Genomic DNA, 14623 nt, shown 5'->3' with positions numbered 1-14623 from the left:
ATCTCTCGTTTTATTATGCAAAAATTCTTAATTAACTTTACCCTAAAATAACCTAAGAACATAAATAAAATAAAGTCGAGATCCCCCTTTATTTATTTGCAGATCCTTCCGAATGCGACTCATCTTTTACTCCATCATTATTGTCTTTGCATGAATCGCTTCGGTCCTTTTTCGATAATGGGCTCCATGATTCAAATATGTAATCTAGAAACTTAGGCACAAAAATAAATGGGTCATTGTAAATTTTCGTAAGAGCACTTCTCATCGAGTCATCTCTTATTTTTGAGTATTTCCAGTAAGCTTGTTACTGCCACTGCATATGTTGCATTATGTCCATTAATTTTGACAGTTCATCTCGAAGATCTGGGCGAGGCGGTTGAGATCTGAACATTGAAGTCTCGATATCAGGTTCAGCTTCTGGTTCCATTGGTTTCACCTTATCAGGGACTTCAACCGACTACACTGGCTCGATCTTTGTAGGATCTTCTTCTTCTTTTTCGGGATCCTCACTTTCTTCAACTCATTGCTGTAGAACAGAGTCTCCACCTATTCGATAGAGGTCTCAATCTGTGATTGTACCGTGACTATAGCCTATCTTCTTTACGTTTGTAAGAATTTTAGCTTTCAAGCACAAAATTGTTATCGTAAAGGGAAAGTAAGCTGGGCTAGAATGTGAACGTCTAATGACACAATTCTGCATTTCCCTTAGGATGATTTTTCCCACATCAATGGTCTTCCCAGTGAAAATCGAGTATAATAAGACCATTCATTCTAATGAGATTATAGTCCCATGTGAGCTAGGCATAAGGCTAAATCAGATGAAGTAGAACCATACCTTTGCGAGTGGTGTCAAATATTCTCTTCGACAAGTGTGGATTCTTTGCTTTGACACAGTCCACTTAGAACCTGAAACTGTAAGTTCCTCGAGAATTGGTTGCAAATTTTCAGACTCTATATTGCTCATCAAGGAGGAATATTCGTCGTTTTTAAAATCAGGCAATTTAAAGAACTCATTAATAGCGTTTGAAGTTATTGGTACCTTAATCCCGCGAACTGGAATTTCTGTCAACTCGCTTGAGGTTAAATTCGCATAGAATTCGCGTACTAACTCCTCATCCACACTAGGTCTCTTCTCACAAAACAACTGCTAATTGAAAGTTGTAGCAACCTGACAATACGCGCCCTAAAAGAAATATAGTTGCTTTATTTCAATGTGAAACCTTTCTCTGGATGCATCTGTTGATTCTTGAAGATTCTTTCGTATCTTTCTTTGGCTTCTTCACAGTGAAACTTGTTTTATGATTAGTCAATTTGGGCAGATGCCCGAGTTCTCTTGCGAGGCATGATTAACCTGATCATAAGATGGTAACAATTATTTTCTCAAAAATTTAATTAATATAAAATATTAATAATTCAATAAATTTAAAAATTAGATAATTAAATTAAAATTTAGTAGAAAATTTGGTCTTACCACCTTTTTTTGTAAAGATTAAGAGCTCTTAAGAAAAATAATTTTGAATCAAAAGATGGCAAATTAAAATAGGTTGAGGGGTTTTTGGCTAAGGATGAGTGAAAGGGTAGTGAGCCGCTCGGGTATGCAAGGCAACAGTGCGCACCAGGGGATGGATGTGAGCAGCGTGCGGATCGTTGAGCAGGTGTGGTGTGGGCGCGCGCGGGGTGCTGCTAACCGATTAGCTGGGCGATGCTGTGGCTAGAGAATTGTTAGGAGGTTTAGACACTTAAGGGTTTTGGTGTTTTTGGAGGGAATGGTGTATGAATGAAAAAAAAATAGATGTGTGGAATTTATAATGAAAGGAGTAGGAGCTAGAGTAGAATTCTTAAAAATTCTAAGTTCTAATTCTACTCAAAGTAAATAACAGTTAATAATTAATATAATGCATATTAAATTATTATTTTCTATTAATTTATTAAGATAAAAACTTATCGAATAAAATATGATTAAATTAAAACTAATCCTAACTTTAAATAAAGCTAATAATAAATAATATATATTATAATAGATATAATTATATATTAATAATTATCATCTTTTTTTTATTGAACTAAAAACATTTATTCTAGATGCTTTTTTGAAAATATTTACAAATCTAATATTTAATATTTACAAAAAGAGCAACCAAATTTTTAAAAATAATTCAATTAAGTTCCTAGACTTAATGAAAATTCAAAATTGAGTTGCAATATAAAACTTGGATCAAAATTGACCTTTTTATTTGAAAAACTAAAAATTTATTTTGTCATTTAGGGAATAATTTCTTGGGAAATTATGTTAAAATCAATTCTCAAGAAAGATTGGAGAGGTCACAAGCGGTCCCGCTTAAGTTCCAATCTCTTAGACAGAATTTATTTAACATACTAATCCTGAAAATATACCCTAAATCATTTATTCAAACAGAAGAAAAAGAAAAATTAAATATCTAATAACATGAACGAGATTTGATTCCGTTTAATTTTATCTCCCCAGTAATGTTTCAAGCGTTGAGCATTAACTCGAAAATTACCTCCCTTACCTTGAAGTTCAACAACTCCGTATGGATAGACTTGGTGAATCATAAATGGACTGGACCAACGTGATTTTAACTTACCTGGAAAGAACCTTAATCTGAAATTGAATAATAAGACTTGCTGACCTGCTTCAAATTCCCGTATGAAGACATTTGGAATTCTTCTAAATCGTTAAATTGAAGCATCCGTTTCTCTTTGGCACTTTTAAGATCCAAGTTGAGTCGTTGGAGAGCCCAGTAAGCTTTGTGTTGTAACTCCAAGGGTAGATGACAGGCTTTCCCAAAGACTAACCTATAGGGTGACATCCCTAAAGGTGTCTTGTATGCTTTCCTATAAGCCCATAAAAAATCATCCAGTCTTTTGGACCAATCTCGTCAGTTCGGGCAAACTATCTTCTCAAGTATGCCTTTGATCTCCTTGTTTTCCAGTTCAGCTTGCCCATTCGTCTACGGATGGTAAGCTGTAGCGACCTTGTGTTTCACTCCATATTTATCTAATAACCATTTCAACCACTTGTTCACAAAATGGGACCTTTCATCACTGATGATGGCTCTTAGGGTTCCAAACCTTATGAATACATGTTTCTACAAAAACTTTATTACAACCTTAGCATTGTTGGTCGGATATGCTTCTGCCTCAACCCACTTAGACACTTAGTCTATTACTACTAATATGTACTTGTGACCAAAAGACGGAGGGAAAGGACCGAGAAAGTTAATACCCCAAACGTCAAATAATTCTACCTCAATTATGTTTGTTCGAGGCATCTCATTTCTGTTGGTGACATTTTCGACCCTTTGACATCAATCACAACTCTTTATGTAAGCATATGCATCTTTGAATAGTGTAGGCCAAAAGAATTCGGCTTGCAATACCTTGGCTGCAGTACGTGTACCTCCAAAGTGTCCCCCACTCAAAGCTGAGTGACCATGGTGAAATCTGATGTACTTCATCTTCTGCCATGCATCTCCTATTCATTTGATCTACACACTTTTTAAACAAATACGGTTCTTTCCAAAAATAGTATTTCATATAGTGAAGAAACCTTTTCTTTTGATGATACTTCTTATCAATCGACATCAAATCACAAGCTAAAAAGTTAGCAATATTAGCAAACCAAGGGGTGTTATGGACATGATTTACCTTCAGTATGTGTTCATCTGGAAACGTCTCTCAAATTGGTATAAGAGGAGAGTTCCCTTCTTACGGCTCTAATCTGGACAAGTGGTCTGCTACTTGGTTTTCCACTCCCTTTTGATCTTGAATTTCTAGATCGAACTCTTGAAGTAGAAGTACCTATCGGATCAGTCTTGGCTTAGCGTCTTTCTTGGAAAGTAAATACTTAATTGCCGAGTGGTCCGTATAAACAGTCACTTTGGTACCTAAAAGATAAGATCGAAACTTGTCAAAAGCAAACACAATAGCAAGTAACTCTTTTTCTATTACCGTGTAATTCAGTTGAGCTCCTACCGAAGTCCGACTCGTATAGTAGATGGGATGAAAAAATTTGTTTCTTCACTGACCCATGACAGCTTCGATCGCGAAGTCATTTGCATCACACATCAATTCAAATTACAAATCCTAGTCTGGTGTGACTATTATGGGTGCCAAGACTAACCGACTCTTCAAATCGTTGAAAGCTCTTAAGCACTCTTCATCAAATTTAAACACTGTGTCCTTCTCCAATAATTTTCATAAGGGTTTAGCAAATTTGGAGAAGTCCTTGATGAATCTTCGATAGAAACCGGCGTGGCCTAAAAAGCTCCTAACACCCTTTACAGATATTGGAGGTAGGAGTTTCTCAATAACATCTACCTTTGCTTTATCTACCTTGATTCCATGTCTTGTTATTTGATACCCTAGAACAATACCTTCTCGTACCATGAAATGACAATTTTCCCAGTTAAGTACAAGGTTTGTTTCTTCACACCGCCTTAGTACCTTGGCTAGATTGGCTAGACAATCTTCATATGTATCTCTGAATACTGAAAAATCATCCATAAAAACTTCCAAATATTTCTCAACCATGTCAGTAAAAAAAACATCATACATCTTGGAAATGTAGCAGGTGCATTACATAAACCAAATGGCATGCGCCTAAATGCAAATGTACCGTATGGGTAGGTGAATATTGTCTTGTGTTGATCTTTCAGTGCTATTGTAATCTGATTTTGCCCCGAGTATCCATCGAGAAAAAAGTAATAGTCTCACCCTGCGAGTCTATCCAGTATCTGGTCCAAAAACGACAAAGGAAAGTGATCTTTCCTAGTTGCTTTGCTCAGCTTCCGGTAAACGATGCAAATTCTCCATCCCGTAACTGTTCTAGTCGGTATCAACTCGTTATTCTCATTTTCAATGACCGTGATACCCCCTTTCTTTGGCACGCATTGGACCGGACTTGCCCATAAACTATCTGAGATGGGCTAAATTATACCCGCATCTAACCACTTGACGATTTCTTTCTTGATTACGTCCTTCATAATGGGTTCAGTCTTCGTTGTCTATCAATCGTCCCTATTTTTCCATCTTCTAAGATAATCTTGTGCATGCATACAGATGGACTAATTCCACGAATATCGGCTATGGTCCATCCGATAGCCTTCTTGAATTGTTTCAACACCAGGATGAGTTTCTCTTCTTGCTCAGTAGTTAATTCTATTGAAACAATCACAGATAGAGTAAAAGAGTTACCTAAATAAACATATTTCAAATGTGAGGGAAGTACCTTCAGTTCTAATTTAGGTGGCTCCTCGATTGATGCTTTTGGTTGGGCATAATCCCTTTTATCTAACTCCAAAGATTCAAAGCGGGAATGTGGATTAAATCCCCTTTGATTAGCTTCTAACAAAACTAAGTATTCATCCTCCTCTTCATCATTTGAAGGTTCTGATGTCAAAATTTGTTCCAATGGGTCCTCAAAATAATTGAGTTCCTTCTCCATGATTAAATCCTCTAAATCAGACACTACTGAACAATAATCAATTGTGTCAGGAAATCGCATGGACTTAAAAACGTTAAATGGTACCTAATCATCCTGAACACGCATAGTAAGCTCGTCCTTCTGCACATCAATAAAGGTCCTTCCGGTTGCTAAGAATGTTCTTCCTAGGATGATTGGCATCTCTTTGTCTACTTCAAAGTCTAGAATCACAAAGTCAGTAGGAAAGATAAATTTGTCTACACGTACCAATACGTCCTCGATTTTTCCTTCTAGATGTGCTAAGAATCGATTTGCTAATTGAGGTGTAACCGTAGTAGGTCTAACTTCAACTATCCCCAACTTCCTAAATATTGACATGGGCATCAAGTTGATACTCGCACCCAAGTCACATAGTGCCTTACCACAATATGTTGCTCCAATATTGAAAAGTATGGTAAAACATTCAGGATCCTTCAATTTTGGGGATAGTTTCTCTTGAAGATATGCACTGCATTCCTTCGTTAGGGCTACCATATCAAATTCTCCAAGCCTTCATTTTTTAGACAGGATATCCTTCATGAATTTGACGTAGTTCGACATTTGTTCAAATGCTTCAACCAATGGGATGTTGATATGAAGTTGCTTGAGTACGTCTAGGAACTTCTTGAATTGAATTTCCTACTTCTGCTTCTAAAGTCTTTAAGGGTAGGGTGGTGGATGTTTCTTTACTGGAACTGGTTGATTCGTTTTCTGGGGCAATTCTACATCTAACGGAGTTGTTAGTTGAACAAAATTAGCTGGTTCAGAATTTACATTGTCAGATTTTGCAGATTCAATTTCTGGTGAAACTATAATTTTAACACTCGGTTAAACTTCCTCTGAGTCTTGAGTGTCAGTTAGCTCCTTCTCAACTTCAACAGAATTAGGCTCTAAAGTCTTTTCGCTCCTCAATGTTAACATTTTACAATGCACATTCCCTAGATTCTCCATATCACTAGGTAAAGCACCTTGTGATCGGTTTCTGAGTTTAGTTGTAAGCTGACCCACTTGATTCTTCAAATTCCTTAGAGAAGCATCATTTTTCACCATGTATGCCTTCAATAGATTCTCTAGGCTATTGGATGGTTCAGCTTGGGTTGGTTTTTGAGCTTGTTGGGAAAAACGAGGTGGCTGGGTCGATCTAGGTTGGACATAATTGTTACTGGTTCTTACCCCTTGATTACTCTAGGAAGAATTCGGGTGGTTTCGCCATGATGGGTTATAGAAATTGGATTGCAGCTCTTGCCTTCCTTGATTTTGGTTCTGGTTACCAATGTAATACATAGATTCTGGGTTCAATGGACATTCTTCGAACAAATGTCCTTCCCCACAATAAACACAGGCTACATTTTCAAATTGATTTAGTGGCTGTACTGCAAAACTATTACACCCATTAGTAGTAAGATTTTTTAACATTGAGGATATTGATGATACTTGGGATGCGAGTGAAGTAAGAGCGTCTACTTCATGTATTCCAGCGACTCATCTTCCTGACGCTGCTCGATTGGTTGGTCATTGACAATTGTTTCTGGCAATCCTCTCAATGATTTCTTAAGCCTCATTATAAGACTTAGAAAGTAGAGCACCATTAGCAAAAGCGTCCACTACCATCCTCGTGTGAGCATTGAGACCATTATAAAATGTCTCAAGTTGTATGCAATTTGGGATTCCGTGATGAGGGCACTTCCGTAATAATTCTTTGTACCTTTCCTATGTCTTATACAATGACTCATCGTCCATTTTTTGGAAAGCAGTGATCTCGTTCCTGAACTTAACATTCTTGCTTGGTGGGAAATACTTCATAAGGAATTTTTCTGCTAACTCTTACCATGTTGAAATTGAGTTTAGTGGTAATGAGTTCAAGCAAACTCGAACTCTGTCCCTTAGTGAATATGGAAATAACTTCAATCGTAATGCATCTTCGGGTACTCCGGCTAACTTGAAAGAATCGCTGACCTCTATAAATAGTCTTAAGTGTAGGTAAGGATATTCGGTAGGCATTTCATTGAATTGGCCCACTGTCCGAAGTATCTGGAACATGACATACTTCAACTTGAACTATTGTGCCTCAATTTTGGGTCTCCTAATATCCAGATTAAGATCATGAAATACTAGCACGACATACTGTCTCAAAGCTCTAACCCTATCATCAGCAATAAGGATAGGATTTTTAGCAAGGTTTGCTCCGTTTCCTTGATTCAGATTTTTGAAGTTCATCTTTTTAGTCCTTCTCTGACTTGCTTGTCTTCTTCGTTGTCGAAAAGTTCGTTCAATCTCAGGGTCTACAGGGAGTAAATCGACGATTCGGTCAATACTCATAAACACTTGAAATAATCACAAAAAAATTAACTAAGTTAAAATTTGAATAGAAAAATTAACCAAAATGCAAATGTAACAACTTCACAAATAATGACTTTTTTAAAACGCAGTCCCTGGCAACGACGCCAAAAACTTGGAATGATGGAAATGTGCAAGTGTACACAATCGCAACAAGCAATAAAGTGACAAGTAAATGTCGAGTTATCGTGTAACACCGCTAACCCGTATCTATCGCCTGAATAGGGTTATAGAGTATTACCAGAGTTTACTAATTAATTTTTAGACTTTTCTTTTCATCAAACATTCATATTTATAACCAATCAAAATCAAAACATTAATGAGCTAACGTTAACCAATTTCTCTTGTACATGCCATTATAACCAGAATCAAATCATCCAAAATTATCGATAGAACAAATGGATAATGTGATATATTTCTAACAAGCTTCCAACTCAATTGAGCTTCCGATAATCATTTCAATCCATCAAATAATTATACATATTACCAATAATAATTCAATTCCAATAATAAAACACACACACATATATATTATTCATTACCAAATAGCATTCACTTCAATTAAAATTATACAGAATATAGTTCATACGAACTTACCAGGCTAAATTGCAGAAATACCAAAATTCAGGGACATTTTGGAAAGTTTCTATTTTTCTCAAATTTCCACCCAATCTTGATCTAAATTAATATTTCATTCAATTTAATAATTTAAATAATAAAAAAATTCATTTCATGCAATTTGGTCACTTTTTGACATTTTTACAAATTTACCCTTAAGGTTTTACTTTTATTCAATTTAGTCCCTGAGCCTAAAACGTGCAAATTATCCATGCTAGCTGAATATTCATATATATATATTCCTCCTCCTCCTCTCCATTCCAGATTCTTAATTTATATAATATGCTTATAAGTAACATTATCTATGATTTTACTATTTACTTGTAAATTTATTCAAAACTATCCATTTGAGTCATAGCAACTAAATTGTTTTTATCTTGAGCTACAGAACTCCAAATTAGGATCCACTAATTTTACCTGAAACTAGACTCACATATCTTATTACCATAAAATTTTTAGAATTTTTTGTCCAGCCAATAAGTACATTTTATTCTTTAAAGCCACCTCTATTCTGCTATCTGACAGTTCCGATCCTTCTTCACTAAAACTTAATTATCTCCTTGTACAGAATTCAGATGATATCCCCGTTTGTTTATATTGAAAATAGACTCTTTAAGTATTTTAAAAATATAAATTATAACCCATAATTATTTTTTATGATTTTTTATTATTTTCCAAATTCAAAATAGGGGAACCCAAAATCATTCTGACATTGTCTCACAAAATCTATTATATCTCATGATTTAAAATTTCATTACTTACACCGTTTATTCTATGAGAAACTAGACTCAGTAAGATTTAATTCCATATTTTTTTAATCCTCTAGTTTCATTTCTACAATTTATGGTGATTTTTCAAATTTAACCTACTGCTGCTGTCCAAAACTATTTTAGTGCAAACTGTTAATTACTAAGTTTATAACTTCATTATTCCCTTTCTCTATAATATTTCCCATCACTTTCACTTATTTCTCTCCACTAATATATCAAGAATATAATAATTTATATAATAAAACTCTATTATAACATCTTTTCCATGCTATTTTAATAATATTAAACTTAAAAATATATTGAAATCTCAATGTTCTTACCTTGTCCTATTGATTTCAACCTTTAACTTGATTTTCTCTCTCCTACAACTTCAATTTCTTGAATCCAACTTGATATTCTAGCTCCCCATAGTCTCCTTCTTATCTTTCTCTCTTGATGGCTATGGAAATTCTTTTGATTTCTAAGTGAAAATGGTGAATTTTTTTGGTGGAAGGACGAAATTGTAAAGAAAGCAAAACTTTCTTTCTTCTCTTCTATTCTAACGTGAATTGCATGGAAAAGATGTTGGGTTGGTTCCTTTTCATCTTTCTTTCCACTTATATATACTAAATAATAAAATAATAAAATATCATTTAAAAATTAAATTAAAATATTAATAAACTAATCTTTATTTATTTAATTAATCTGAAATATCTCCAACATCATCATTATCTTCTAGATTTCTCTCTCTTCTAAACGACCATTTTTCCCTTTATGATCTTTTAAAATTCCATCATTGAGTCATTACTTAATTTGGTAAAATTATGATTTAGTCCCTCATAATTCTTCACCTATTCAATTTGGTCCTAATTCATCCATTTTCCTTAGTTTTTAGATTATTCCAACCTTAAAATATTTGCACTATTAGTCCTTCAAATTTTTCTTATTTGCACTTTAACCCCTCAAATTTTGAGTATTTACCCTTGGGCAACAAAACTTTTTTCACTTTTGCGATTTAATCCTTTCTTGATTTAATATGTCATAATTTACTTCTTAATGTTGACATCACTCAAAATTACCCTTTTTATCACTTTATTTCATTATTTTACTATATCATGAATATTATCTTACTTTCTTACTGTAGTAATTTTCGGGGTATTACATATTCGCCTACCAATGAGTACATCTATGGCTCTACTCGTGGAGTCACCTATTGAAATTGTAGATGACATAATAATCCTGCTCAGTATTTGAATCAAATGCTCACTTTGATTCTTTTATGGGATTACAAACTCATTTAGATTATCTACTAAAGTAAGTTGTCTTTTTCGTAATGTAAACGTTCTTTAAAATGCCACTTATCTTCAGTTTGAACTTTAGACGATTAGTGAGCTAATATTTGCTTGTCACAATGTAACACCCTAGACCCGGCCTAGGCATTATGGCCGAATCCGGAGATGTCACAAAGAATGGGTTTTGAAAACGGAGTCGTTATGTTAAATCATTTCAATTTAATAACTCATATTCGTTTATATCCATTGTCGAAAATGTTAATTAATTGGTTTATTTGCCAAAACGTAATTTACAACGGAAGTTATAGTAAACATTATTTTCTTAAAATCCCATTCGTAAGTTTGGAAAACTTTTGTTTTAGTAAAAACCCTATTTTTAGATAACCGTCGCAAATAAAGTATTAAACGAAAAATCCAAATCCCAATTAAACAAACAGTCCAGAGAGTCCAATCAATACAAAACTCCCAGAAATAAACTTCAAATAAATAAATAAATAATTTTATTTTAAGTCAGTTCGTAGACTAGTGGTCACCGCATGACTCCGCTGCACCGATCAGCCTAAGTGTGTGGATTATTTGAACAGAACAGACAAATAGAAGTGAGTTTACGTAAACTCAGTGTATAACCCAACAGAAATAGACAAGCTATACATACAAAATTCACATACACAGTCAGATTCAGATTCAGATTCGGACTTAAGTCCTTTACAAATTCAGATAGCAAAAACAAATATGCAGAACATATATACATAATCCTACCCCTATCCTCTACACACTAACTCCAATCAACCCATCACCATGTAGGGTTAAAAACACCCACCCAACGTTATACACCAAATTGTACCATTATGACACATATTAGATAATATGCAGCCAAGCTGCCAGAATATAGGCGAATGTCACCATTCAGAACACTTCCTCCATATATACAAAAACCCACCCCAGTCACAGATATAGAAATATCAGATACAGTAATACATGCATAACATGCTAATAAACAGATGTCATTTATATAAATATACTTAATAGAGTTATCAGACAAGCATAATAGTGTTTTATTCAAAGCAGAGTACCAGAATATCAGAGATCATAATTTTAGGGTTTGGTTAGCCCTTACCGACCCTACGGTAGGTCCACAGTCGATCGAAACAACCTGTACGGCCTTAGAGAAACCTTCAGAATTATGGGCCCACGTGCCCGTGTGGCCCACATGCCCAGATTGGCCTTGCCCGTGTGGTCCACACGGCTTGGCCCAAATCTCACAAGCCCGTGTGACATGCTTGTGTGGGCCCACACGGCAGTGTCTCGCACACGGCCAACCGTACGGCCGGGCACACGCCCGTGTGGCATGAACAGTGTGGTTTTTTTGCTTTCGCGCTCGATTTTTTGCATTTTGGGTAGACATTTGGTTCGTTTCCGCCGTGGAATCACTCCTGAGACCATTAACACCAAAAATAGAATGCCCAACACCTTTTAATAATCAATTTCGAGCCTAACACAATTTACCTAATTACGTAAAACCAACTTACCGCTTACCAAAAAAGACCACAACCTCCAATCAAGCCGATGAAGTGCGATTTCTTGCCTCACAACCTTCTCCTAATCACAGAATTCACCACTTAGCCACCATAGACTAACATTATTAAACCCAAACCAAAAAGTTAAAGGCTGCAAAAATCACTTACCAGCCGAATAAAGAACCAAGAACACAGTATTGAAGATTAACCGAGAAAATCCCATAGAGATCAGAGGAAGGCCACGAAAAATTGAAGGAGGAAAACAAAGAAGAGGGGAGGGGAAAAAAGAAATGTTAGAGGCAGAGAGAAATTAGAAAGGAAAAACAACAAATCAGATAACACCCAACTCCCTACTAACCACATAATCTCAACTTCTTCAAAATCCCAACACCACCGAAACACTAACGCAAAATCGAGCAAAAATAATACCCATGCTCTCGCAAGGGTTCGAACACAGGACCTCCAACACACCAACTCCCTTACTACTTGAACCACCAGACTCATTCTAATATGGATTAACAAAAAATTTTATATAAGTCCACTCAACAAGGGTAAGGCTTGGTTCAAAAATAACAAAATCTGGCATAGGTGAGACTTGAACCCAAGACCTCATACACACAACTAGAACACTTAACCACTGATGTCAGAACTTATAGATACAGAAATAAATTATTTAGGGCATTACAACTCTACCCCCTAAATGAAATTTCGACCTCGAAATTTACCTGATCAGAACAAATGAGGATACTGTTGACGCATCGAGTCCTCAGGTTCCCACGTGGCTTCCTCAATGCCATGATTCCACCACAGAACCTTCACTAACGGTATGGACTTTCTCCTCAGAACCTTAACCTCACGATCCAAAACCTGAAGTGACTCATCTTCAAAAGTCAAGTCCGGTCAAACTCCGATCTGATCAACAGAAATAACGTGAGATGGATCAGACTGGTACCGCCTCAACATTGAGATGTAAAACACATTGTGGATACGGTCCAACTTTGGAGGTAACTCAACTGATAAGCGACCGGTTTCACATGCTTTAGAATCTGATACGGTCCAATAAACCTAAGGCTCAATTTGCCCTTACGACCAAATCTCAAAACTTTCTTCTACGGAGAAACCTTAAGAAAGATAAGGTCACTTATAGAGTACTCAATGTCTCTCTTCTTCAGATTTGTATAAGACTTCTGCATATCAGAAGCCGCCTTCAGACGATCCCGAATTAGTCTAACTTTATCTTCAATCTCGAAAACTAACTCAAGACCTAAAACCCGACGTTCACCCAACTCAGTCTAACATAGAGGCGTACGACACTTACGACCGTACAAAGCCTCGTAAGGTGCCATCTGGATGCTAGACTAGAAACTGTTATTGTAGGCGAACTTAGTCAGTAGCAGAAAATCCTTCCAACTACCTCGGAAATCTATCACACAACACCGAAGTATATCCTTAAATATCTGAATCACCCTCTTAGATTTACCATCAGTCTGAGGATGGAACGCTGTACTGAAGTCCAATCTCAAACCCAGAGCCTCATGCAATTTCTTCCAGAACCGAAAAGTGAAGCGAGGATCTCTATCAGAAATTATCAAAACAGGAACCCTATGCAATCTTACAATCTCGGAGATATAGAGCTTCACTAACTTCTGCAGAGAATAGTCCGTCTGAACTGAAATAAAATGAGCGGACTTGGTCAATCGATCCACGATGACCCAAACAAAATCCTTTTTAGTAGGCGTCAAGGGCAACGCACTAACAAAGTCTATAGTTACTCGCTCCTACTTCCATAAAGGAATCTTAACAGGTTGAAGCAAACCCGAAGGCAACTGGTGCTCAACCTTAACTTGTTGGCACGTCAGATAATGAGCAATAAAATCCATCACCTAACGTTTCAAACCCGACCACCAATACAGTTCATGGAGATCCAGATGCATCTTATTTCCACCAGGATGCATAGCATAAGGGCCACTATGCGCCTCCATTAGAATCAACTGCCTCAGATCAAAATCATTTGGTACACAAACCTGTCCTCGGAAACATAAAACTCTATCCTTATTCAGACCAAAATCTGAAGTATTGCCACTCTCAATCTGACGAAACTGTAAACCCAAAGACTCATCCCCTAACAACTTATCTCGAATCTGATCAATCCAAGTCGGCTTAACTTGCAACTCAGCTAATAGACCCCGATCATCAAACAAACTAAGACGAGCGAACATCACCCTCAAATCAGTCATCACTCTACGACTAAGAGCATCGGCCACCACATTGGCCTTACTAGGATGATAATCTATCGTGCAGTCATAATCTTTGAGTAGCTCAATCCATCGACGCTGTCTAAGATTCAACTCTTTCTAAGTAAGGAGGTACTTGAGGCTCTTGTGATCCGTGTAGATAATACACCTTTCACCATACAAATAATGTCTCTAGATCTTTAACACGAAAACCACAGTAGCCAACTCGAGATCATGCATCGGGTAATTTCCTTTGTGTGTCTTAAGCTAACGGGACGCATAAGCCACAAATTTACCTTCTTACATCAGTACACATCCCAAACCGACGTGCAGTGCATCACTACACACCAGAAACTCCTTACCAGATTCAGGCTGTATCAAAACAGGAGCC

General features: G+C 36.3%; 1 protein-coding gene and 1 non-coding gene across 2 annotated transcripts; one reads left to right on the top strand and one right to left on the bottom strand.

Annotated features, from left to right (window-relative positions):
* Nucleotides 1–7151: 7151 nt before the first annotated feature.
* On the top strand, nucleotides 7152–7258 carry LOC121219713 (small nucleolar RNA R71). The gene has a single exon (XR_005916604.1). It is a non-coding gene; the product is annotated as a small nucleolar RNA R71 (small nucleolar RNA).
* Nucleotides 7259–12898: 5640 nt separating this feature from the next.
* On the bottom strand, nucleotides 12899–14235 carry LOC107956135 (uncharacterized). The gene is made up of 3 exons (XM_016891871.1): nucleotides 13896–14235; nucleotides 13120–13262; nucleotides 12899–13063 (listed from the first exon to the last, which is right to left on the bottom strand). The coding sequence occupies exons 1-3, from the start codon at nucleotides 14233–14235 to the stop codon at nucleotides 12899–12901; spliced, it is 648 nt and encodes a 215-aa protein (XP_016747360.1).
* Between the last annotated feature and the right edge of the window lie 388 nt (nucleotides 14236–14623).

The sequence above is a fragment of the Gossypium hirsutum genome, chromosome D07 (genome assembly GCF_007990345.1).
Source record: "Gossypium hirsutum isolate 1008001.06 chromosome D07, Gossypium_hirsutum_v2.1, whole genome shotgun sequence".
Taxonomy (NCBI): Eukaryota; Viridiplantae; Streptophyta; class Magnoliopsida; order Malvales; family Malvaceae; genus Gossypium; species Gossypium hirsutum.
Note: the sequence above shows the minus strand (reverse complement) of the source record. Positions and strands in the feature narration are given on the sequence as shown.